At 39.0% G+C, this 26,291-nt stretch overlaps 1 protein-coding gene across 25 annotated transcripts in view; it reads left to right on the forward strand.

Moving 5' to 3' along the window:
* Mbnl1 (muscleblind like splicing regulator 1) overlaps positions 1-26,291 on the forward strand; it is a 177,438-nt gene that overhangs the window by 45,768 nt on the left and 105,379 nt on the right. For 18 of the 25 annotated variants that reach the window (XM_051157211.1, XM_051157209.1, XM_051157210.1 and 15 more), the window contains one exon: positions 7,591-8,613. The exons of 5 other annotated variants lie outside the window; for them this stretch is intronic. In XM_051157211.1, coding sequence (XP_051013168.1) covers positions 8,440-8,613 — 174 coding nt within the window. In that variant the 5' untranslated portion in view covers positions 7,591-8,439. Of the gene's footprint in view, positions 1-6,436; positions 7,243-7,590; positions 8,614-26,291 lie in introns of those variants that run through there. 2 more of the 25 variants (XM_051157208.1, XM_051157230.1) reach the window with 2 other exon arrangements.

The raw sequence follows: 26,291 nt of genomic DNA on the forward strand, positions 1-26,291 counted from the left end.
GTTTTCTATCTTGGTGCATCTTAAATTCTAAATGTAAATAAATATCTATCATATCTCATCATTATCAACTTAAAACATCTATGTAGACCTAAAAATATCTTAACCCCTAAACACTTAAACTTAATTGTAAAACTAGACTATCTTGTCTTCAACCACACCAGAGACTTGAGAAGGAATAAAATTGATTACCTGAGTATACAGGGAGTGCAGGTTAGTAGCTTCCCAAATGAGAAGATGGCAGAGACAGTTTGCTGCCTGAACAGTCACATAAAATTGTAGAGAACACAAGGTTGGACTCAGGGATGTCTCTCTTTCCTTTATCTTTCATTCTTAAGTTTGGAGATAAGGGTAGAAAAGAAAGAATGGGGAATATAGAAATATAAAGAGATGATAGGACAAAAAGATTAATGAATCTACTTGGCAACTTAATGCCTTAGTTGTTCCTCACAGGGTTATTTTTAATTCACTGGTAAAGAATTTTGTATATAGATGCAAAATAGGTTTAATTTTAGGTATATTGGTAGTGAACTCATCATCTTGTAAAACTTTTTAGGTAGAAGTGTCACTAACTTTGTTAAAGACCTTGGTGATTTGATTCACAAAAGGGAAGTTGAATATTAAATATTACATTTGCTGCTAGTTACTATGCCAAATAAATGTTTTCTCCTTTGAGCATGGTGATCACAGTATTGTGAGGGCTTAACACCGCTGCTGTGAGTCATGCTTTGCTTAGCAGTTTGGTCAGGCTAGTTTCACAATGATCAATTCTGGGTTTTCCAGTGTACTTTTTTTTTTTTTTTTTTTTTTTGTGAAATTTTGAGGGAGGTGGTTTTTTTCTGATTTACTGTTGAAGATTTAACAGCGTTAACTTTATTGTTGGCTATGTTCTGGTTTCTATTCATCACTTTGAAATAGTAAATGTTATAGACAGATCAGATATGCTACATGAGGCTAACAAGATAACGTCCGTGTAATACATGAGTAAAGGGTTAGTGTTTCCTCTCGAAGAACAGTAAAGCAGCATGCTGTTTTATCTCTTATCTTCTTGGATAACAGAGAGAAATGCTACACCACTGGCTGTTTGAATGTCATTAAGAAATGCACAGGAATTATACTTTAGATTAAAACAAATCCTCTACGTTCACAATCAAGGAAGCATTTAAATGTGGCTCTGTTGTAGCTTTGCTGCTTCCTCTTCTCTTGCCAGTTGGTATTGCTCTCGCATAATTGTGAAGATGAAATCGCCAGTGTTTCCAGCTGTGCACCTGGAGCCCAGACAATGTAACTTGCTGAATATACCTTGAGAATAGTATTTGCATATGCTAATCTGTGTCTATATCATCCACATCTGCTTGTCTCTATCTCTGTCTGTCTCTCTCATCTCCATGTCCCTATCCACATGGATATCTAGCTACCTGTTTACCTCCTGTGTACAGTCTTGTCACAATGATTATTTGTGTCTGCTGGGCCAGTGTTATTTTCATACTGATGAGAGAGAGAGAGAGAGAGAGAGAGAGAGAGAGAGAGAGAGAGAGAGCGCAAAACAAAACAAAACACAAAAAACAAAAAACAACCAGCCTGTGCTCATGAGACTTGTATGCCAAGATAGAGGCAGACAGTGGGATGTGCCTATCTGTGCCTGTCATCTCTCTCTCTCTCTCTCTTTCTCTCTCCCTCTTTCCCTTCCTTCCACTGGTTGGTATCTGATTTAGTACCATGTTGCTCTCTTACAGAAAGTGTGGACTGTGGGAGGGAAAAAGGTTAACCACTCTTGAGGGTGGTAGCCTAATGGACAAAGCATATGAAGTACAGCTGTCATTGTGACAACTACCTTCTAGTGATGTTAATACTTTAAAATTGTTTTCTTATAGAAGTGAATTCAACACTCACTTTTAAATCACTGCCTGTATTAAATGTGTATTACTTCGTTTAGAAATCATTTTCTAAGGTGAGTATAGTTCTGTATTTCTACTCTTTAACAAGAAGGTATCAAGTAACCTGTACTCCTTCATTGTCTGTCCAACCACAAACCATTTGACTGTTTAGGGAGCTAAATCCATGAGGGAATGAGGATTTTAAAGGATTGCTTTGACAGATCTCAGATTCCTTATGTGAGTTGGTAAACACAACGTTTTTCCTGGCAGCAGCGTGTCTGGAATGTGTCAGGCCAGGGGGCCACATTGGCAGTCTCTGTCACCCAAGATGTGTGACTGAAGGTTATTCTTTTCATGAGTAGTATGGCATCATTTTCAGTCTTTTGCAAGTCACTGTGATTTTATTGCCACCATATTAGCTTGGTCTTATCCTTCTAATTCTTTTAGTTAATGTTTTTCGTCTTTGTAAGTCATCACATGATGTATCCCAGGCTGGATGAGCTAGTGTCAGCACTCGGGAGCATCTCTTAAATTACTCAGTGTGCATCTCCATGCATGTCCACTCACCCCGAGAAGTACTGAGCTCAGCTCTTTGCTCTGGTCCTAAGACCAATACTTAGGAAGGTACACCCACCCTCTCAAGCCACAGCTTTCATATCCGAGAACACAGCTTGTGACTAAGAAGCTGGGACAGTACATCTGTAGAGCCCCCAGAAATACCTAGTAGTATTTTTCACCCTTAAGTCTGTTAATATTTAGGACAGCCTCTGAGAAAAATTATTATATGAACCAGCTTCATAAGCTTAAGTGCTGCATAGCTGCTTACAGTCTTGGTGACATTGGCAACCAGAAGAAAAGTGAGAAAAATGTTTTGCACAAGAGGCTCCTTTTGCTGCCTCTAAACTTACACAGTAAAATAATTCATATTTTCTAAAAAGATTAAAATTATTTTAGCATGTCAAAACTGTAATAGGAGACAACGGATAATTTATTTTCTCAATATGTAACATATCGTAATATCAAAGTATCCTTAAGATTTCTCACTAACTACTCTGGGATGTGACTGGACTGACTCACTTTTGTTTGTCTTACAACTTAAAGGACTAGTAAACATAGGCGAGTAAGACATTAACGTGTTCCCTAGAGGCTATTTAATTGCACCTCATACCTTGCAGGCACGTGTTTACCTTGTACTGCACACTGTGTGAGGCTTAAATTGATACATACTCTCCCTCGTGTCAAATGCCTTCAGCTTACTAGAACAAAAGCAAACAACAACTGTTAAAGAAAATCATGATTTCTTTCCCGTTATTGTTTTCACAACTTTTCTTTCTCTCTTTTGTTCTTCTTTTTTTCTCAACTTTTACTGTCTTGATTTTTTTCATGTTGTTTCTTTTCTATTTCTTCCTTTATATCTAACTTACCATAGAATGTTTTCCGACATCACTCTAGGTGAATTTGGTTCTTGTGGTAGTTTTCCTGTAGGCTATGCCTTATGATGCAAGGAAATGCAGTGCTTGGAATGTGGTCAGTGAGTCACAGAGAACTTGTCCTATGAATATCAGGAAGTTTGATTCTTCTTGCAAAACCTTTAAATTTCCAAAACAAGCAGTTTGTTGTTAAGGTAACTTTATAGTATTTTGAAATAAAGTCTGAAACATCACAGAGGCAATATACCTATTGTTAAAAATCTCAGTACATTCATTTCTATTGATAATTACTTTAAAAAACTTGGGTTCACTGAAAATGTTTTTAAAAATTCTTATAATCTATATGTCACTCATACATATGGGTTTCTTTCCTCTTTTCTCTTTTCATGTCTCCTCTCTGCTCTCTCTTTATTCCTTTTTTGTTTTTTTTTTTTTTTCCTTCCCCCCCCCCCCCCCCCCACAGTTTTTATCATGTAGCTCAAGCTGGCTTGGAATTCACTTTGTAGCCCAGCCTGGCCTCAAACTCTTGTAAAGTCCTCTTATCTTAGCACTCTGAATACAAGGGCCCACATACTGTTAAGTATCATCTCAAATTTCTGTTTGGAGAACAAAACATTGTGACTAGTTGAAGTTATATTTTGAGAATTCATGTTGATCCAAATCCTCTGCAGTATTACTTAAACCCGAGCAATTTCATGAAATTATTTATCAAATGTGTACAGATTGAAGTCCACTCTCATTATTCCTTGTTTTATCTGGCCAATCATAATCGTGCTGATTATCATCTGTGCCTGTGTTCCAGTATGATCAATTTACAGACATGTCTATATATAAGTTTTAGTTACAACTTTTGAAGAATATGTTATATAGATTGAAAATAAAATAGACCAAACTATAAACTGTAGGCAATTTTTGAAATTAATATATATTCATACTTAAGTGGAACTAAGCCTGTAGCATGACAAAAAGGGCAAATAACCAACTCAAGAAATCAGCTTTATATTATGCTATATTCTTAGCCAGCAAAGAACATGGATATTTATAATGGTGCCAGTTCTCTTACCTTATGTTGCTTGGCTCTTGTACGTTAAAATTCCCTAAGGATTGGGAATATGGCTGCTTGAACATGTCTGTTTCTACTAATATGAATAAAATTTATACATATATTGAACATTTTAATAATATATTTTATGTTCAAGGATCTGGGGTTTGGGAGAAATTGATACTACCTCTTGCGGTCAGGGAGATGGTAATCTTGGGCAAAAAGACCTAAAGTAACAAACATATTATTAGATGAAGTCATGGGGGTTTGTTGTTGTCTTTGGCCCAGCTTTATAGAGAAGATGGTATCTGAATAGCAGTGTAAACACAAATGGGTTTGCCGGGTTGCAGGGTTGTGGGCTATTCAGCCAGGTGAAGTGATGGTGTGTAGTATGTTGTTGCGGTTCCAGTAGCCAGTTATGGGCAGGTCTCCTGAGAGCTCATCTCTGTAAACCTACAGTATGAGAGTTACATTGGCATGGAATGGATTGACAAGTATTCAGAAACAAATGACACAAGAAGACAACAGAAAAGCAACATACGCAGATGCCCCTGTAGACACTGGTTTGGGGAAGACACAGCATGAGGGGACAAGGATCATACACAGTGAGGCAGGACTTTATTCTTCTTCCTTACTGTGCGATTTTCAGCATCTGTGACAACTAGGGATGAGTTGCTTTTAAGATAGAAAATGGGTACCTAGAGGTCTAGGAAAGGATAAAGGTCTTGAGAAGGAACCAGCCAAGGTGGAAGCTTGGAGAGGCTTAGTGCTGGAGAGAACTGCAGTAGAAGATACAGGCAGATGAGCGGGAAGTCCGAGGAGAACTCATGACCAAGGGTGACTTTTGAGCAAAGAAGTAAGCGTGGTACATAAGATCACCCACTGCTGCTGGTGAGGTGAACATAGAGGAGGGGAGAACCGAGGTAGAAAGGCTTGGAGGTTGCTGTGTAAGAGAGGGAGCTGTTAGGTTGTGCCAGCACGATCGATCCTAGACTCTATGGTGTGTATTTGGTTACATCCACATATGCTTACGTGGATGCATGGATACATGTTACTTTTGTGTCCTGGGGTAATCTCAGTCCTGCCAGAGTAAATGATCATTTAATGTCCCCGTGCTTTTGGAGTGCCATCTATCTCTTCCTCACTGTTCTCATGTTGCTGAGGAGATGAACAGTGTTGTTTCTGCCCCTGGAATATGTGGTCCAGTGGCTCCAGTATATGAGGAAATAAAATTGCGGGGCAGACAGGGATTACTGTATTAGAGATAATCAGAAATGGTGCTGTCAGTGCGGACGTGAACAGAGACGGACGCGTCGTCTTCTCTGGCTTTCCTGGTGGTCTGTGGTGGCTGAGGAAGTGTTAAGCAGTGTGGACTAAAGAGGTAGTGACCACATGGGCTCTGTGTTCAAACCGTGGATGCCCCAAGAGAGTGAGTGCTGAGTAACGACGTGGGATAGTGGACAGAGTGTCAGAACTGGGCAGAGCTGACCTTGGCTTCCACAGAGCTGAGGACCCTTGAGAACGTTCTCCTGGAACACTGTGCTTAGTTACTTTTTTAGTCCCCATCACAAACTGCCCTAAACTGCTGGATCGTGGCTTCCAAGTATGAATACCTTTGTTAGGTAGCCTAAAATTTTTCCCCAAATAGTATTAAGACTACTGTTAGTCTTAAAAATTAAATTCGACTAGATATTCATGTTTTTAGCCTGGATGTCTTCACATCCTGCGCTCTAGTTTCCAACCTTACAAATGTGCCATTTATGACCAGCTCCTTAAACACAGGAGTATAATCACTGTTACTTTGGGTTGGTGTGGCTTGGAATGTGCAAGTTAGAAAGCCTGACTTTCCTTGCTGACAACACTCAGATGGAAAACAACCCCCCAAAGCATATGTGCTTTTATTTTTGTAACTAGTTAAATTTTAGAGATTTTTGTTTGTTTGTTTGTTTTCTTGTTTTTTTGTCTTGATTGAAAGAGAAAGTAAGCTGTTAAGAAGCCAGAGTGCTCTGTTCTAAAGAGTGGTCTCCGAAGTTAACGGAAGGCAGCTGCCTCGGCCCGCACCCTCCAGTGTAGTGTGAGGCTGAGCCTCTGAAGTGCATCACTCTGCCCAAATCAAATTGCTCACTTAATAATTAATGTTCCTGCAATGGAATCGCCCTCTCCCTGGAGGTTGACTTCAGATTTACCAGACATCTTACAACACTGCACTCCTTATTCTCGCCACAAGACCCCGGCTTCTGCTTTAAAGACGTCGGGATAAAGGATGCTTTTGTTCATAGCTCGCCCGCCTGTGATATAGTGACAAAGTGTCTGATGGCTGAATGGAATAGTTTTACAGTATGAGTGCTGCTTTCAGCAGAGGGGCAGGACTTGGGCTTTAGGAGGAAGTGAATTGGATAGGTCAGGGGAATGTACCATTTGTAAACACCCCTTTCCTTTTTTATTCACGTGTCATGACAGCAGCAGCAGGCTGCTCAGTGTCCACCCCTGCACTGAGCCAGGGAGAAAGCAGCTTGGACTTCAGCTGCAGTTTTTAAACCTTGCTTTTGATTCCCAGGTAGTGATTGTCAAGTCCTTGGACTTGCGTTAGAAGCTGTTTGGAAACTAACATGGTTTAGTCCACTAACTGCATGTTGGGTAAATTCAAAACCCACATGCTCGTCCTCTTGCAGTGGAATAAGTCACATCTGATGGACATTTTCTGTGCTTATAGCATAGTAATGAACGTCTGACAGGCGCGACCTTTCATAAGACAACCCACACTATTGGCTTTCTGCCCAGAATATTGCTGCAACACTATCTGTGATTGGTTATCTCTCTATCATGCATTGCTTCACAAGGGGAAACGGCCCCCTTTTTAATAAATCTACGATGGCTGGTTGCAATATGCCTCACTGTAAGTATTTTGTGTGTGTGTGTGTGTGTGTGTGTGTGTGAGTGTGCGTGTGTGTGTGCGTGTGTGTGTGTGTGTGTGTGTGTGTGTGTGAGAGAGAGAGAGAGAGAGAGAGAGAGAGAGAGAGAGAGAGAGAGGAGTGAGAGGAGAGAGAGAGAGAGAGAGAGAGAGAGAGAGAGGAGAGAGAGAGAGAGAGAGAGAGAGAGAGAGAGAGAGAGAGAGAGAGAGAGAAGCAGAGGAGCGAGGCTGACTTTGAGTTTCTTAGTCTGGTATCACATGGCAAGGTTGTGCTACTCTAGGACACCGGTGAATGCTACTTAGTAAATCTTAACCTATCTCTTTTCTCTACAGGTTGGTACTAAGAAGTGCCTTTCCTGACGTCTCTGCTGCTTGGAACCGCTTCTAGAGCAGCCTCTGCTTTTGCCTTGCTTGCTGCCAGCTAGACTGTGACGACAGCACATCCGCCCTCCACCTCTAGCCCAGACACCCCCATTTCTACTTCTAATCAGGAGAAAAGCTCTGAGTATCTGCCATTGCCCTAGGCTGCTTTAGTTTAGAAGAAAAGTTTGCTGAAAAAGTAAGATACCTTCTGCCAGGAAATCAAGGAGGAAAAAAAAAAATCATTTTCCCGATTTTGCTCTAAACCGCCGCATCTGTCTATGCCAAACTAATCAATACCGATCGCACCACCCAACTCCATCGCAAACTCAGCTGTGAGGAGGCTCCCTGTCAGACAACTTTGCTGAAAGCAGCTTGGAAATCGGTGTCAAAGGGTCTGCCACGTTTTCATGCTTGCATTTTGGGCTCCAGATTGGCACTGGGAAGGGGTTACTGAGCACAAGGCTGATTCCAGGCCCTCCTTTAAACACCCATCCACTTACAACCCTGGTATTTCTTTAAAAACCAAAACCTCTCTGAATTAACAGTTTCATGCTGTGACTTTCTAGTGGCGGTCTGTCCCTTGTTACTGAAGTCACACTTTTCCATGTGCCGTTAAAGCAGGGACTTGGGAAACAGCCTTTCGGACATTTTCACCGTCATTTCACAGTTCTTAGTTTTATCAGTTCCTATTTTGTTTTGTTTTTGTTTTTTGCTTTGGTTGCTGATTTTTTTTTTTCTTTTTCTGTCTTTCTTTTTTTTTTTAAGAGGGGTTGGGTTTGTTGGTTTCATTGAACATTTAACTACCTGTAAAATATAAACATGGCTGTTAGTGTCACACCAATTCGGGACACAAAATGGCTAACACTGGAAGTATGTAGAGAGTTTCAAAGGGGGACTTGCTCACGGCCAGACACGGAATGTAAATTTGCACATCCTTCGAAAAGCTGCCAAGTTGAAAATGGACGAGTAATCGCCTGCTTTGATTCACTGAAAGTGAGTAAATATTATCTACTTTTAAGGCTATGCAATGATTGATTAATGGGCACGGGCAGTCAGTACTCTTAAGTTTGGGATTATACATTGCTTTGTTAACACTTCAGTTATATAGTATGTTCTGGTTCATGATGTTGGGCTGGGGCACTCGATGAGATCTCACAGAACCAAGTCTGGCCAAACTTTGTTATAAATAACTTTGTCAGGCCTTTAACTCCAAACTCCATGCTTTTTTCTTTTTTTCCTCCCCAGAGCAGAAAGTATTGCATATTGATGTAGCTATGACTTAGTGATGATAGAAAGTCAGAGTCTTTGTTCAGCAGTAGTAAATATTTATGTTCAGCACTTTCATATATAATAAGGCCAAGACAGTAGCTGATTGAATGTAAATTGTTTTCCTTTGTTGGTAAACTTGTCAAGCTGTTATAAATGAATGGCAGATTCTATGTCATTTGATCTCTTACAGAGTTACTTTTTTTTTATGAGATTATTTTAATGGCTGAAGCCATGTACTTTTGGGAAAACAAAATTAGAAGTGGGATTTCTTTTAGTTGCTATAGTATCTTATCTGAAACACATACTTATATTGAATGTGGACTGTATAAATAGGCACAAACTCCTAAGTAATGTTGTTGTTCATTGGGTTTTTCATATTGAGATAATACAGATGTTAATTTTCTGTGAGTGTTCTCAGTGTTTTCTGTGAGTGTTACTTACAGTGTTCTCAGTCAGAAATATTAGAAGTTAGGTTTTTTTGTTTTTGTTTTTGTTTTGTTTTGTTTTAGCAATTTTTGACATTCAAAAGATGTCATTAGATTTGGAATCCATGTATAAAGTTTGAAACAGATCTTGTAAAGATAGCACACATGTCTTTATTTTGAAATGCAAGGTCAAAACTAGAAAGGTATTCTGGGGTGTCTTAACCCACTTGGTTTAATCAGATTAATTTTTGAGTACTAAATGCCTACAGTTAATTCTTTGACTCTTCCAAGATTGTCACCATCATATCTACATCTGTGAAGAAGTCTCAAATCCATGTTGTCTTATTAAAAACAAACCATACAATAATCCAAAAGCTTTTTGACATCACATCGGGGTTAACCATTTCAGCTGGTTTTAGTTCACTTTGTGATGCTCATTTTGGTAAAGATTTTGCCGAATGTTTCAAAGATTCAGTCTTTGGAATAGGAAAAGAGGAGGTGTGTGTTAGTAACCACAGACCTGTGTTAAGATGGCAGACTATAGGCAGAGTCCTAGTAGAAATAAATATGGAGAAATTATAAATGACTACTTCTCCAACCTTGGTCTTGAAACATATATATAAGGGCACAATGTTGGTACCTTGGCTCACATCAATCCTAAACAAATGCTCACCAATTCAGGTATAATTAGAGACAGGGACCCATAAAACAAGGAGCAAGGGACTAATTGCTTTTGTCAGCAACCAACTGTGTCCATAAGTAACTCCTTTTTGACCAAATTCCTAGTAAATCCAGTTTTTAATCCTATAGATAATAAGTGGTAAATTCCTAGCTGTAAAATGAAGGACATTAAAGTTGGTTGTGACATTGAATGGTTTCACAGAAGACCTGCCGGCACAGGGTTTGGAAACATTGTGAACCATTAATATTTAGTTGCTATTTTTCCAACTCCAAATATTTTTTTAGTTACTGTTCACTTGTGGTCAGAGAACAGTTCCCCTTTGAGTAAAGCAACAGTCCAGCTTACAGACACCCTGTGTGGTTAACGAGATTTGACTGCCACATCAAGGATTTAAAAACAAACAAACAACTCCCCCCCCACCCCCCCGCAAAAAACACCAAATCCAAGAACAACAAAGAAATTATGTTAAGTTTTAAAATTACTTGTGAAATGAATTCATTATACCAGCTAATCACAGCAAACTTGATCCTTTTCTTTTGGTGTTTAAGAAAAGCTGAAATTTATAGTTTTAAAATTTGGCAAAACTTTTTTGTTTTTTACTAGAGGGACAAATCAACGTGAATTTATTTATGATAGAGCTTCGTACCTAGGCAATAGCTACTTAAATGTTAGTGAAATAACTATTAACAATCAGTCAACACAGCTTGTATACGCAGCTAAGTATTTGTGTTTCCAAAATGTTTTTATGTGTAACCAAAAGAACCTATAATTCTTTATGTGGTGTGTGGAATTCTACCTTTTAGGTGATAGTCTTAATGCTGTTCAATTTTGTGGCTAAAGTAGAGCCAAACACATCTTAAAACACTTAAAAGTATCTGCATGACTCACGCTTGAAGTTCTAAAGTTTGGGAGCATTCTGAGGCTTGCTTGCCAGCAACCAACAGATCATCTCCATTGTCTTAGTGTAACCGGAAGGAATTTACAGAACGTATAATATCCTGAGTTCTGTACTGAAATGTGATTTCTGTATTACTTTTCACTTCTGTTCCAGCCTCTTTTGAGTTCTTGAGCCATGAAATGGAGGTAGCTTGTGTAATCTACTATTTTTAGAAAGTTAGGAAAGCAAACCAAATACTCTCTGAGAGGACCCTGTGAAATGGCTGTACCCTTCAGCTGTGCTGTTTCAGACTTTGGCTAGGCTCCCAGGTGACTTAGGTTTATAGCTGACTTCTGTTTAGAAGAAAATCTCTCTCTCTCTCTCTCTCTCTCTCTCTCTCTCTTTCCCTCCATCCTTCCCTCCTCTGGATCTTACTAGCTGTCTCTTTCAAATACACACACACACACACACACACACACACGAGAGAGAGAGAGAGAGAGAGAGAGAGAGAGAGAGAGAGAGAGAGAGAGAGAGAGAGAGAGAGAGAGCGCAATTTCAGCAGTAGAAATGTGTCTAAAAGAAATCTCTAAGCATATTACTTGATTATGAAAAGAAAATTAGCTAATAGGATTTCATTGCCATACTGGTAATTTTAAGTTTAAAGATTGGATTAAGGCTAAATGTAGTGCAGTAAAACAGTTCTGGTTAATAATAAATGTGTTGCAAAACTGAACTGTGATAGGTAGGAATATATGTGTATGTCAGATCTTTCCAAATGCAAATAATGGAAACACAAAATGAATAGTCTTGTCTATAAATCAAGTGTATAAATTAAGTAGCATTTAAGTACTTTATTAGTTAAATTTTTTATTTTGCACTCATAGTTTAAATTTATTATAATCTAAGAGTGAGTTCTAGCTATGGATTGATGTGCTTATAATTTGTATGTCTAGGGGTATTAGGCACTTCAGATATTCAGAACAGTTGACCAAGTGAATTATTTTGTCCCTAAGAAGACTTTTTTCCTCTTATGGCTTATGAATGGGGCTCCAAAAGAGGGGAAAAAAGACTAAAAGAGAAGATTCCAGCACTGCTGTCAGTAGAATGACACCATGTTTCAGAAGTGGTGTTTTCAGTCATGTGACTGCAGTGCCATTCTGTTACGCTCTCTCAGCTTCACAGCTCAGAGTTTATGTGGAGACAGTAGATGGGATGTATTTTCATGTGATGTTGACTGTATTATAGTCCCAAAAGTTAAGTGTTCACTATATCACCCATAGAAATAAACCTATGGTGTTCATATCTGGAATAGATGGCATGGCTGACTTGATGAGGTTCGCCCAAAGTTAGCTTCACAATAACTTCCGTGATTGCCACAGCGTATGTTTAGCAGAGAAGTGGCTGGTATCATTGCTGTTCTTGCAAAGACACCAACATGGCCTTTTCATCGTGTTTCAAAAACAAATTAACTGATAATCCTGGCAAAATGACATAGACAAAATCTGAAAGCCCTGGGGAAACTAACATTTTAGCACAGTAACTTTGATAAGCATTTGTGCTTTATCCTAATGGCTTCTCACATACGCTGTTACCGTTTTGTAGGGTTTTCACACCCTGTATTCTGAAGCTTGTGCACACATGTAGTCACTGTGGCCTTTAGTGACAGGTTGGCGCAGCAGACTATTTTCCACACTAATGTCTTCAGAGCAGGACTAACTGTAAGATACAACTTGTAAAGCAGCCTGGTTGATTTGCATGTTCTCAGTGTATCCAGTAAGCAGAAACTTCACAACTCAGGGAATTCGTTCCCCTGTCTGTGGCAAAATCATCAGTTCCGACAGGGACATTTCCTTAACAAAATGCTCAGTGGTTACAGCTGCTTCGGCAGTACTAATAATAACTATGGACACGTGATGCTCATATTCTTAAATTCTTTAAAAGCTTATGTTTTTAGTAATTTTTCTTTTATTTTTGAGATTATAATTATATCTCCTTTCTATTTTCTCCCTCCAAACCTTCCCATATATTCCTCCTTGCACTTGTTCAAATCCATGATTTTTTAATTACTTGATGTTACAAACCTAAGTGCTACCTGCTCAGTCTTTATAATGTCACTTGTGTGTATGTTTTTAGGGCAGAGCTTTTGGTATGGGTGTGCTCTTCTTTGGGGCAGCTGATTTCTCCTACTCCAAGCATTAACTAGTTACCTCTAATTCTTTATGAAGGGTTGAGGTCTCCTGGGGCTTCCTCTTTGGCATGGCCAGTTTGGCATGTTGTCCTCGGTCAGATTATATTTAAGCAGCCATGTTGACGAGACTTTACTTGTCTAGATTCTCCCATTATTGGGGACACAGTCTCATGGCAGATTCCCTGATCTGGCTCTTAAAATCTTTCTGCCCCAACTTCTTAGGTGTGCAAGGATGTTTTGTAGATATATCCATTGCAACTGGGTGCTACATGTCTGCATTTTGATTGGTCCTGGTTTAGAAAACAATCGTTTAAGTGTGTGGAAATATTTAAGCCACCAGGCAAGCAAAATTCAAGACATAAGCCACTTAAGGTACAGATTCTTGCTGTTTTGCGTCCTTTTGTAAGACTTTAGCATACTACTTCTTTTTCCTCAGTAGGTCTTGCTTCCCTGTGTTAGAGTGATCAGCTCAAAACTATTTAAGCTCAAGGCAGCATGGAGTGTAAACAGGTTCAAAGTTTACAGGCATGTCAGACATCAGGAACTACTCAAATTCTGGCTCCGTTCCTTGGCCTCACAGCAGTTCTGTGTTTGCGGCTTTAAGTGTCTGTGATGTGCAGGGTAAAGGTACTTCTGAGGGAGTGGACCATGGCTCACACAAACTGTGAACTTTGCAATCCCTCTCAACCCCAAGGACACCCAGGGACCTAGATAGGGTCTTACTCTGTGGTTTTCCTTGCTAAGGATACCTGGAGGATTTGAGTTACCAGCATTGCTAATCTATTACTTTTCATGCTGAGCAGTGTCTCTGAGTTCCCCAGACCTAGACAAAGCTTTTTGTTTTGTTTTGTTTTGTTTGTTTGTTTTGAGACAGGGTTTCTCTGTGTAACAGCACTATCTGTCCAGTCCAGGCTGGCCTCAAACTCACAGAGATCTGCCTGCCTCTGCCTCCCAAGTGCTGGGATTAAAAGCATGCGCCACCACCGCTCAGCCTCTTTTTCTTTTCTTTCTTTTTTAAAAAATATTTTATCAATTTATTCATATTACATCTCAATTGTTATCCCATCCCGTGTATCCTCCCATTCCTCCCTCCCTCCCACTTTCCCCCTACTCCCCTTCCCTATGACTGTGTCTGAGGGTGCTAGTCTAATTGGATGTCTTTTTATTTTCTTATAATTTTCTTATAAAGAGACCCCAATGAGGAAATTTGGAGGCTTTTTTCCCCTTTTGCAGGCACACATTCTATGCCCTTAGGTAAGGGAATAATTTTCCATGCTATTACTTAGGTCAGAATTCATGAGAGTCAGTAGAAATGGGTAACTAAATACATGACCTTTGACTGCACTGCTGATAGGGTTTAGTGTGTAGAAACTCGAGTAAAAGTGACTGGGAAAGGCTGGATTGAGAACATTTAGTTGTACAATGTAATGTGTATTAGTGCAGTAATCTCTTGTGAGTGGTGACACTAAACAATATTAGCTTTAGTAAACATGTAACTTAACACTTATTTACAGTATGCTAACCAACTGAAGAGTTTTGCGAATAACATAGCTCTTATATGGTTATCACTAGATATATATGAGCTCTGGCATTTATATTTTTGATTATTTTAAATTTTGATTTATACTTGATTTCTTAGGGGAAAAAAAGCTTTTTGTGCTATAATAGGTTTGTGCTTTGAGAATTTAGTGACAGCTTCCAAAATACAGAGCCCATTAAATACTGTAACTTGACTGGTAGGCTAACTTCAGCTTGTATTTGGGCCTTGGGCCTTCTTATCCTTTCTTCTTTTGTTTCCTTCAAAATCTTTGCAACTTGAAAGCCTTCTAGTTTCACAATTGTTGGGTCTTGTCTTTCTTTATGGTTCCCTGAGAAGTGCAGAAATTATGTAGACATTTGAGCTGTAAATAGATTCAGTATTGAGTAAGAACCTCTGCCCTAGCATATGGCATAAACAAGAGTTTGAGTTTTTGTGGGTTTTCTTGGCCTGTGTGGTGTCTTCTGCAGTTCCCATTGCTTAGGGTCCTTCATCCTAAGACTATGTATTCCAAATTTAGCATCATGTCACCAGTGTAAGATAGTGTAGGCATCACCACACTACCCACCAGATTCTAGGAAGAAAAAAAGGAAAGCACTAAAGAGATAACAACCCATTACAGTCAAAATCAGTCTACCTAAGAAAGGTCTTGTGACTTTCACCTGGTATTTTCCTGACTTTTTTTTTTTTTTTTTGTCAGCACTAAGAATTATTACACGTGGAGGAGGAGGGCAAAGACAACAGCAGGTGTTTCTGCAGGAGTGGGTTTTTTAAAAAAAATGTTTATTCATTTAAATAATTTACTCAGATTACATCTCGATTGTTATCTCCTCACTTGTATCTCCCTGTTCCCCCTTCCCTCCCTCTTTCACCCTATTTCCCTTCCCCTAGGACTGTGACAGAAGAGGCTCTCCTCTCCCACCATATGATCATAGCCTATCAGGCTTTCCTGACCTCTTACTTGCTGATGTAGCATTAAGGCTTGAAGGAACTGTAATAGGTACTTAACTGTTCCCTAGAAAGTCAGTTTTCAGGTAATGTGTGAGAAAAAAAATTGACATTGTGTTGGCTGTCACCAGGATGAGAGAGGATTATGGAAATGACACGCTCTAGAAATCTCCCAGAGTCAAATAAATCTCTGGCAAGTACATGGGTGTGCAGGCAACTGAAGGGAGGATCCTTTTGAAGAGGAACTTTTTCAAATACTGCTCCTCTACCAAAAAGGTCGTCACCTTGTTTTAGTTAGCCGGTAAAACTTAACATCTCACAAGTTATTTAATTTTTACTTTCAGAGAAAAATGAAATAGCCTGCTTCATTTACTTTTCTATTAGAATTTGCTTTATGTGTATATATACATATATGTTTGAAATATACACTATGGCTTTTTTTTTAAATGCCTTGGAAACAGGGCCCAAATGATTTTTGTATGGCAGAATATTCTGCTATTACTCTAATTTTCATTTGTAATTCTTTTACAAATATATTTTACATTTCTTTAGTTGAGAGGAAAATGAACTAATAGCTACTAAATCACTCTGAGTTGATTGTTGTTTTCATTTTATGATAAAATTAGCCCATTCAACTCTTGGATTACAGTCTTTGACGGACAGGCACAATGACTGTGTGCTGCTCAGCTGGGCCAAGGAGTACGCTGTGGCCCTGATGCCCAGGAGCCTGCTATCAATTTTTGTACTCGATCACATCCTACTAGACATTGTTTTTCAGTTTATATATCCATGTGCTGAGGCCATCAACATAGAAATCACACACCAGTACTTATACATGCATAAATTCAAGGTAAATCGAAATCATAGGACCTATAGCAGTAAACACATTCACACATAATTATGTTTTGAGTTAACACGTAGATCAAGAAGGGAATCTAAGCAAACAGGAGGTTGTGGCATCAGACACAAAGACTATGAGTCTGTTCTAAGAGGTAAAGAAGGTGAGATTACGTTTAGTACCTCACATCGTGCCACTGTATCGGCTAGATAGCGCCACAGTGTATAGAAACAAGGGCTGAAGAGATGGCCAAGTGCTTAAGAACACTGGCTGCCCTTCCAGAGAGCCCAGGTTTAGTTCCAAGCTCTCACACAGTGTTTTACAACTATACTCTACTTCCAGAAGATTCCATGCCTTTTTCTACACCATGATTACCAGCCATGCATATTGGTACATATACACACATGCAGGCAAAATATTCATGCATAAAAATTAAAATCAACATATGAGAAGAAAAATGGCCCCATGCCTTAATTGTTCAGAACCAACTCAGTTACACCCTCAGGCCCACTCCAGAGTGACTTGAGTCCCTGAGCTGGCAACAACTAAACCCCGGAGACAACACAAAGACACATCGTCAGCTCCATTCTCCTCACACATCCTGTTGGACTCACAGACTCCAGCTGCTTTTGTCAAGAGTGTTGCAAGAAGAAGCAGTTTGGTCTTCAGAAATGTAGCGGGGCCTAGTGTGGGGCGAGCGGCCTTGCCCACGTTTTGGGACACTCTGCAAGCCAGCTTTTGATTTCAACTCTCAATCGAGTTGCCCTTGTTTCCTGAGGAGATCTGCAGGAGCAGAGATAAAGGCAATGTGCCCGTGATGTGGCCATCACCTGCCAGGGAGTAAGGTTTCATAGTCAAAGGAGCTTCCAAGAAGCCCCTGACGTGGTCTGGACATGCTGTGGAATTTATTGCTGCTGCCCCCTTCCCCGTCTTCCTGAGGTGCTTTCAGTGCTCTCGCGGGTATCCAGCTTGAATTGATTTTGTTTTTCTTTTCTTTTCTTTCTTTCGTGCATTCTTTCTTTCTTCTTTTTGTTTTTTCTTGTTTTTGTTTGTTTGTTTGTTTTGTTTCTGAGACAGGGTCTCTCTGTGTAGCCTTGGCTGTCCTGGAGTCACTTTGTAGACCAGGCTGGCCTCGAACTCACAGGGATCTGCCTGCCTCTGCCTCCTGAGTGCTGGGATTAAAGGTGTGCACCACCACTCCCTGCCTCGTTTTTCCATTTTATTACAGTAATAATTATGGGGTCGGATGGAAAGAACAAAGAGCTTTAGGACCCGAGAAGGGATAAGGGTTCCCTTCATATGATTTAAAGAGGATCATACGCATATTCTGTCCCAGAATTTGGTAAAGGAGATAATTAAAAATGCTGTTCTCATGGTGCTGATTGTTTTCAGGGAGACCTTGTGCAGGGGAGTGGGGTGGAGATCAGGAGGGAAATGCAACTGTATGGGGAAGGTCAGGGTGGGTGCAACTTGAAGAAGGGGGAGAGGAATCTCTTTAGTGGTTTAGCTTTACTTTTTTTTTCCCCCATAACTGTCAACCAACTCTGAAACCACAAATGGGAAGAGAACCTGAGTCCTCAAAAGAAAGGCTCCAAGTCCCAGGCCTGAAGCTCAGGCTGCTGTCATGGATGACCTCTCTCGGAGGGAGCTTCCATTTTAACCTGAGGTGTCAGGTTCAGGCCTAGCAGAATGCTGCAGCCATTTGAGTTAATCTAGGGATGCATCTGTTGTATTTTGTGTTTGTGTGAGGTTGAGGCTTGATTGCCGGGTCCCCAAACCTTGTTGCTTCAAAGCCCATAGGTCTCCAGTATGCTTTTAGAGTTATCTCTCTGACCCAGTGCAGACGTTGAGCTGCTGATATCTAGGTCCAGACTGTTCTTCCATGAGGCAGGAAGCGTCTGCAGTTAATAGTTGACAGTAAATTACACAAAATAAAACACAGAAAATTAAAGTTAGCAAAACTGGGGAGTTTTCATTTTCTCTGCAGACATGGACGTAACATAATCAGTGTTTAGGATCTGCTTGTGATGGATAAATTACATCTGTAATTCATTCTTTCCCATGTTACTGCATTCAGAGGATAATTTTCTTTGTGAAATCATTGCTCATCTAATATTCTAAAAGCGCTCATAGATGGAAAACAAGTTTAGTCGCATGGCCCTCTCGAGGAAGCACTTATTCCACTGCATTCAGCCTGCACAGAGGGGTTGGAAAAAAGCAGCTAAATCCTCTTTGGTAGAAGACATTGTTTCTCAAGAGAGTATTCTTCCTAAAGGGAGGCAACCCAGGAGAAAGATGGAGGGAGGGAGGGAGGGAGGGAGAGAGAGAGAGAGAGAGAGGAGGAGAGGAGGGAGAGGAGTGAGAGAGAGGAGAGAGAGAGCGAGAGAGAGGAGGGAGGGAGGAGAGAGAGAGAGAGAGAGAGAGAGAGAGAGAGAGAGAGAGAGAGAGAGAGAGAGAAACCATGAAGAAAGAAATACTTAAAGAATTAATTATTAAATAAAGAATCCTGTTAAAAATTTGTGTTCTGAATGAGTGATCCCACATTATCTCATATCTCTTCATGACTAAGTGGTGACTAATGAAATCTAGGTCTATCCATGAGAGAAGATGATCACTGTGGTCTTATTTATTGAACTATTTTTCTCAGAAGAACTTTTACTATTAAGCAGTGCTTCCCATGAATCTTAGCAGAGTTAAAAATGAAAGGAAATGTTCATGAAAAAAAAACCCTCAAATATATTTAAAAGTAACAAACAAAATGAACAGATCTCCAAACACCCCCAAATTGCAAAAGCAGAATAAACAAAACCCCAGACAACCCTTAGCTCAGCCTCTTATGAACTATAAATCATTATTCACACTTAAGAAGAGTCATTTATGATGTTGCAACTATTTTTACAGTGGAGTCTATTTAAATAGCTTCTGCAATACTTGAAACCTATGATTGAAGTTTAGTAGCTTAATAACATGCTGTTGAATACAAAGGCTTCAGTAGGCAGAGCAATAAATGCAGGGGGGTTTCAGTGTCTTTAGGAGTGACTACTGGCTTCTGTAATTCCTGCCAAGGAAGAAGAATGAGAAGTATATATTTCGCACTAAAAATTTAACTGAGATTTTTAAAGGGTTGGTGTGTTGATTCAGTGGGTCACAGCACTAGCTGTATAAGCGTGAAGACCAGAATCCAAATTCCAAACTGAGGGACAAAAGCCGAGAGCCTAGAAGCCAGCTGGCAGCCAAGCCTCACTGAAAAGGCAAGCTGATGGTTCAGTGGGAGACTCTGTCTGAAGGCCTCAAGGTGGAGACTGGCACCCTTGCCCACCAGCATAGTCATCAAGCATAACTGCAAATATGTGCTACTTTGCAGGAGCGAACACTTTTTTTTTACTGTTCGTTATTTGCTGTATGAGATGTGAAATCTTGATGATAGGGTGAAAACCACACTTTTTTTTTTTTTTTTTTTTTTTTTTTTGCCTCTTTGGTTGTTGATAGACTAGTGGCTATTGTCAGATCATAAAATGATACAATTTTGATCTTATTAGATCAGTTGTGGATACATTTAGCCTGTGGAGGAGAAGAGAATAATTGGCATTTTCATTTAGAATGCTGGTTTTAGTATGTCAAGAGAATTAGCCCAGCTCATTACCACAGTCTGTAAGGCTGTGAGATATACTTGAGTCATGTTGATTTTTAGGCAACAAATTTTGAAATTATTAGCTCTAATCTATGGATTTGTTCAACATCTACACATTATACAAAGTGAGAAAGTTCAGGGCACTTAGCTTACTTCTCCCAGGCCCCACAGTGAGAGGCAGCTTCCTGAGGATTCACACAGGCAGTCTGCCTTTAGAGGTTACGATTTTTAGCCTATCTGCTGTGAAATTTGTCTATAAACTATTATTACTGACATCATTATCTCATGATCTTGTACATAAAACCTGCATTTAGTTACCGATGAGTTTTTTTTTTTTTTTTAATGAAAGTGTTGGGCAAGTAATTGGTCCAGTTACAGCAATTGCTTGAACTCATGTTCCCTTAGCAACACTTATCTCTGAGTAATTGCTAATAAGGTACTCTTACTCAAAATTTGAAGCATTACTTTTTTAGCCAGCAGTCTTATAACACAGAGTATAAAACTCTGAGCAGATTGCATTTGCGTATTTACACACCTCACAGAGAATAAATGAGGTAGCAAATCAGAAAAGTCTGTTCTAGAAAAATGAAGAAGAAACCCAGGAGTTCTGGCTGGGCAGTGCTATGAAAGGGAATCCCATAAAAGAGGCCTCTCAGTGATGTCCCTTATATAGCTTTTGGTTAGAATGGAGTATCTTGTTTTATGAACTGCTATGTAAACCCATGTAACTGCAGGTGTCATTTGGTATCAGAGTAAAGTTTCATCTGATTTTGTGAAATTCTCTGGGAATTATAATATTGGAAGCAAAACACGTACTTTAAAACCTTTGTTAAGTCTCCCATGTGTATTATGAATCAAATCCTTGCCCCCTGAAACATCTTCCTGTCATGTGTTGTATTTCTGTAGTTATTGGTTTCTAATAGGACACTTCAGAAATTATCTAGGACTAAAATTTTAGTAAGCTTTTATTCTTTGTGTCTTCAGTATTTACTTACTATACTAATAATGCCAAAATATCTAGATCAAGTAATGTTTCATGTAATATAAATACCTTTATTAAATAGTTTAAAACAGTTCATATCTTTCTTTTACGATTTTTGTACCATAGTTAAATGGAATAAAAATGACTATAAATAAAAGAATCATTGATTCCATTTTATTCAAGATGTGGTAGAAAGAGCATATTGTGCTAAGAAAATTTGGGTGTCAGAGTATGAAATAAATTCTTATGTTTCTTAGATATTTAATGAACATTGTAAAATTCTCATTTAACTTATTTAAACTTTTCTGTTAAGAGACATTGATCAAATATTAGTGCTCATACTCTGCTCCTGGTGACCTGGACAGAAATTAATATGAGGCTTTTCTGAGAGCAGTTCCTTTCACAGTACTACCTGATGGGAAAAGAGTCTCTCTCCCAGAGGGTCAGCAGATCGTTTTAGTTAGCCAGTCTCTTGAATATATTGATTTAGACAAATAGACAGTTGGAAATATTTTTGTACAAAATTGAAAGCTGTATAGATTCATGGATTCTTATACACTAAACTGACTTTTTTTCCTAGAACTATTTAGGTGACAAAGAAAAGTGTGTGGCGTTCTTTATCCTTCCATTTAATTATTTCTGGCTTCTCTGTTTTCTTTATTAATTTGATATATATTGAGATTTGCTTTCTTGGTCCTTTTGTTGTTGTTGTTGTTTTTCTTTTTTCTTTTTTTTTTTTTTTTTTTTAAGTGTCCAGTTTGGACTTCATTCTGTTTTTTTTGGAATTCGTTTTTTTTTTTCCCTGAAAGCTCTATTTTTGCACATAAATATGATGCAAAGAGTGATGAGAATGTGACCACCAGTGGTTTGCACTTAGACCCTTCTGCTGCCTCTAGAGTCTTGGTCAAATCTGCATCTTCAGAATGATCACACAGAGTCCTTTGCCAAGAGTAATGTAAGTTAGAAACAAACCAACAGCAAAATGCAATGTCTGTGGCACAGACAAGACCTTGCAAATAGCTCAGACAGTAGATCCAGCCAGATCTTTTATTGCGGAGGAGTTCATGTGACTTCAGTCTCTTTGCTGTCTCATGCTGTTCTTTCATTTATAACATGAGTCTGACGCTTCAAAGGTTTGAAAGGATTCAATACAATCCGTTACCTCACAGAAACGACTCATATTCTTCTGTTCTGAATGCTGGAACTCATTTCCGAATTATCACTTTCCTTTGTGTGAGGGGCCTTGCCTTAGGTTGGAATAAGTGTGACTGTTTTGCTTATTATTCTGTTGGTAGGTAACTGTGTGTTGTGTTTTATTGTAAAACCTAAAAAGTAGTCTGTGAGCTCGGTATGAGTGTGCACTCTTACACAGTAGCTTAGTACTTACCCTTCATCAACAGAAAACAACCCCCAAGCTGAGCATGTGCATTGGCTCTCAGTAATGATGCAGGATTAGTGGAATCAATTTTGTATGTTCCTAAAATCTGTTTAATAAATGTAGTTATCTAAAAATGGAAAATAGTTACAATCATGTGTTCTGACTTTAATCCCATTTAATACAAATGCCTCTTTAGTTCTGTGCTGTTCTACAATAAATAATTCATATCTTACATTTCAAATGCAATATGTGAATTTCATTCTAAAAGACTCACATGTTTTAACGTTTTTATTTTTAGTTACATATATATGTATATGTGTATGTTGATGTAGGTGGGGATGTACGTGTGTAACTGCATGTGCTCTTAGAGACCAGAAGTGTTAGATCCCCAGAGTTGGAGTTTCGGATGACTGTGAGCCTTGCAGTGTAGGTGCCAGGAACACAGCGTGGGTCCTTTAAAAGAGAAGGGTGGGCTTTTTACCACTAAGCAATCTCCCTAGCCCTATAATACATACGTTTTAATGTAGGATTTGTATTTATTCAGTAAATTTTCTGCACAGAAAGGCATCAATTTCAAGTCCATTTGTTGTATTTTATTCTCTTCATCTTTTGCCGTGTGTGTGTGTGTGTGTGTGTGTGTGTGTGTGTGTGTGTGTGTGTGTGTGTATTTTTTCTGAGACAGGGTTTCTCTGTGTGGCCTTGGCTGTCCTAGATTAGCTTTGTAGACCAGGTTGGCCTCAAACTCCCAGCGATCTGCCTGCCTCTGCCTCCCGAGTGCTGGGATTAAAGGCGTGCGCCAGCACTCCCGGCTCCCCGTTTTATATATTTTGTGTAATCTCAAACCATAGATTCAGGTAGATCTTTGTTAAGACTCCAAAAGGCTTCTGATAATATAGACTGTCTACACTTCCTCCCTAGCGGTCTAAAGACAACACCTAAACTATTCTGATTACTCCAACCTCATTTTTTTCTTTTGTACTAACTATTGACATATAGTCCAAGGTATCTAAAGGTGTTAACCTAACTCTGAAGTTTGAGGCTTGACTTGGGTGAGAGAAGAAGTCATGCTGTTTTGTTGTTGTTGTTGTTGTTGTTGTTTTGTTTTAAGCAAAAGGGTATCAAGATATGTAAATGTTATGAGTATATTCTAATATGAATTCTGCGCCGACTGATCCAGTGAGCCGTGCCACACTGCCTTCTTGTGAAGACTGTTATCGGTTATTGCCCGTGCTATAGTGGTGTGTATTGATCGTGTGTGTGGCAAAGAGTTAGCTTTATTATTTCGTTAAAGGAGGATTAAATGTGTGTTCAATGGGTTTGCTTGTAGACTTTTAATTGAATAGGCTATTTTGGGTTTTTAGCATGTTGAGAGACAATTAGGAAAAAAAGCATAGGAGTGTCTCTGAAGACAGGAAAAAATAAAATTTATTTTTAATTCCCTGGTTGTTGCCAAAAGTGGTACAGTCAGACTTGCCTGGAATTATGTAACTGATTTGTAGTTAGTTAGCAGATGTATAAGATTTGTAAATTCACTTCTGTGTTTCTTATAGAAGTCACTCGTAAAGCACCACAAAGTGTTTAGGATTTTCTTGAGAAAAACTTACTTGACTTGTTTATGAATGGCTTATGGTGAAACTATATCATAAGATCTATAATAGGAAAAAACTGAGCTGTGTGTGTTCATGTTTTGAGTATTACAAAGACAGAAAACTAAGCTAAGGATTAAGTTGCAGATCAGATAAGATATTTTATTTACTTACTGGATTGTTTCCTATTTCATAGTTTTTAAAAACTAAAACAGGTGGAGCTACTGTTTACTTATTTTTTTGACATTGATAATTAGATTTTCCGAACTTTTTCTGCATGTGTATGTGTTTCTGCTTGTATATCCAGGCATGCATGTACGTAATGTGCACTGGCACATATGGAGGGCAGTTTAATATCAGGTGTGTTACTCCACTGCACTCCAGTTTATTTACTGAGGCAGGGTCTGAACCTAGGGCTCTCATATTTGGTTTCTACGTCTAGCAGACTTGTCCCAGATTCCTGATCTGTGCCTCCGGAGTGCACATGAAATACAGACACCTATCCCACCTATCCCTAGCTCCCAAACGTTAGGTAATTCACCTCTTTATATATAAAGGCTATTTTAGAGTGCTACTATGGTCACCCTTGTCTGCTAATGAATGTTAGTTTTTATTCTAGCAGCTTACTTGGCTCTAATTCATGGAAAAGTTTTTACATCCCATCAGCTCCAAGGTACGAGGCAAATCAGAGTTAAAGAAACATTTTCAGGAGCCAAGTTTCTCTAGATAAAATCAGTAGTCTAAGTGCATATGGTTATGCTTACACTCACTGTCTTGTTTGCTCTCTCTCAATAAAGGTGTGCTTTGTTAGTCCCACATGGCAATCTGGTTGCAGTTCTCCTTGGTGTTTTTGAAATGAATTTGCTTCGGATGGAGTGATACAGAGCATGTGCCTACCTAACCATGACACGTAACAGGGCCTTCTGACCCACAACATTTTGCCACCCGTGACTTGTTTTACAACTGTAGGAATTTTGAAAAGTGACCAGTTTTTGAAATGCATATTAAATATTGGCTTCATTCACACTTTTAGGAATTTTGACAGTAGAATTGTGATAACACTATCTTAAAGGTAGAGGGAATATGAGAGATGGCATGGGCCAGACACCTTCAAACGCCTTGGAGAGACCAGGTGTTTGACATTAGCATCTATTTCAGTATTCTCCTGCTTTGTCTGCCTGTTGAACAGCTAGGGCTTGTAGGAAAGGGCACTTTCTGACCCTGAAATTTGCCCTATTGTCTGTACTTAGTCAGAACCTCTAAACTAAAAGACAAGATCCATGCTCTTGGCAGCTGTATGCTCCTGTCTTGCTTTGGAGAGCTCAGTAGGTCAGGATCTATCATCACTCTGCTCTTAGTTCTCAGCCTGTACCAAGGCCTCTACTGACTGCTAAGGTTAAAATGATCCAGGATGTAGAGGTGTTCTAGGTTAGGGCTGGCAGATATATTTTTAGAAGTCATGATTTTTAAACTGTATCTTTCTCACCTACTGTTTAAGCCCATGGATATCATTAAAATATCATTTTAAAATACTTTTTCTTTTTCACTATTTCCAGTGACTTTTGTTCTTCGAAACATAAGGAGAGCTTGATATTCTATAGACTGTGCTACCATGCATCCATTTAATAATCTTTTCTTTTCTATGTCTTCCCTGTTGACAATAAACCATCCTGTCTGTAAAGTGATGGATTCATTTTTAAAACATGATTACAATTTCACTCTTTATAAATACGGATTTCCAGTGATTACCTAGTATGGCTTCATTACATTCCACTTCTGTAGAGTTTCATATCTTCGCATATTTTGTTTTGTTTTTAATCTTCAGATATAATCCTGTCAAATTGCACCAAGATGCCTACTTAATTATCTTTAAATTTCTAACTTCTTATGTTTAGTAATGAAGTGATTAAAAAGGACAATAATCTTTTAGATCTTTAGGTCATTCCTTTGCTCATTCAGTCTTTATCTTGACTAGACTGGATTTAAATGTACAGAACCTGTATGTTGATCAGTAATCTTCAGATGTGGTGAGCCAATAGCTGTGCTTACATGGTGTTAGGAAAGCCCCCCTCATGCAGGTAGTCCAGTATAGCTAGTGCTGGACTAGAACTGAGGGTTAGCCTTCGCATATGGTGTGTTTTTTCCAGCATGCCGTCAAAGGGCAGTTCTCCAGAATGTTTTTAATAGTACAAAGGAAGAGGCTTCTGAGGAAGCCATGCTTATAATGAGTTGAGAAAATATTTCTCTTAGTAACTCAGAGAAAAGGAGGCTAGCATTGGGGTACAAAGACAAATCTGAAATGACACGCACTTAGAGCTCAGTTTTGCTAG

Source organism: Acomys russatus, chromosome 15 (assembly GCF_903995435.1).
Source record: "Acomys russatus chromosome 15, mAcoRus1.1, whole genome shotgun sequence".
Lineage (NCBI taxonomy): Eukaryota > Metazoa > Chordata > Mammalia > Rodentia > Muridae > Acomys > Acomys russatus.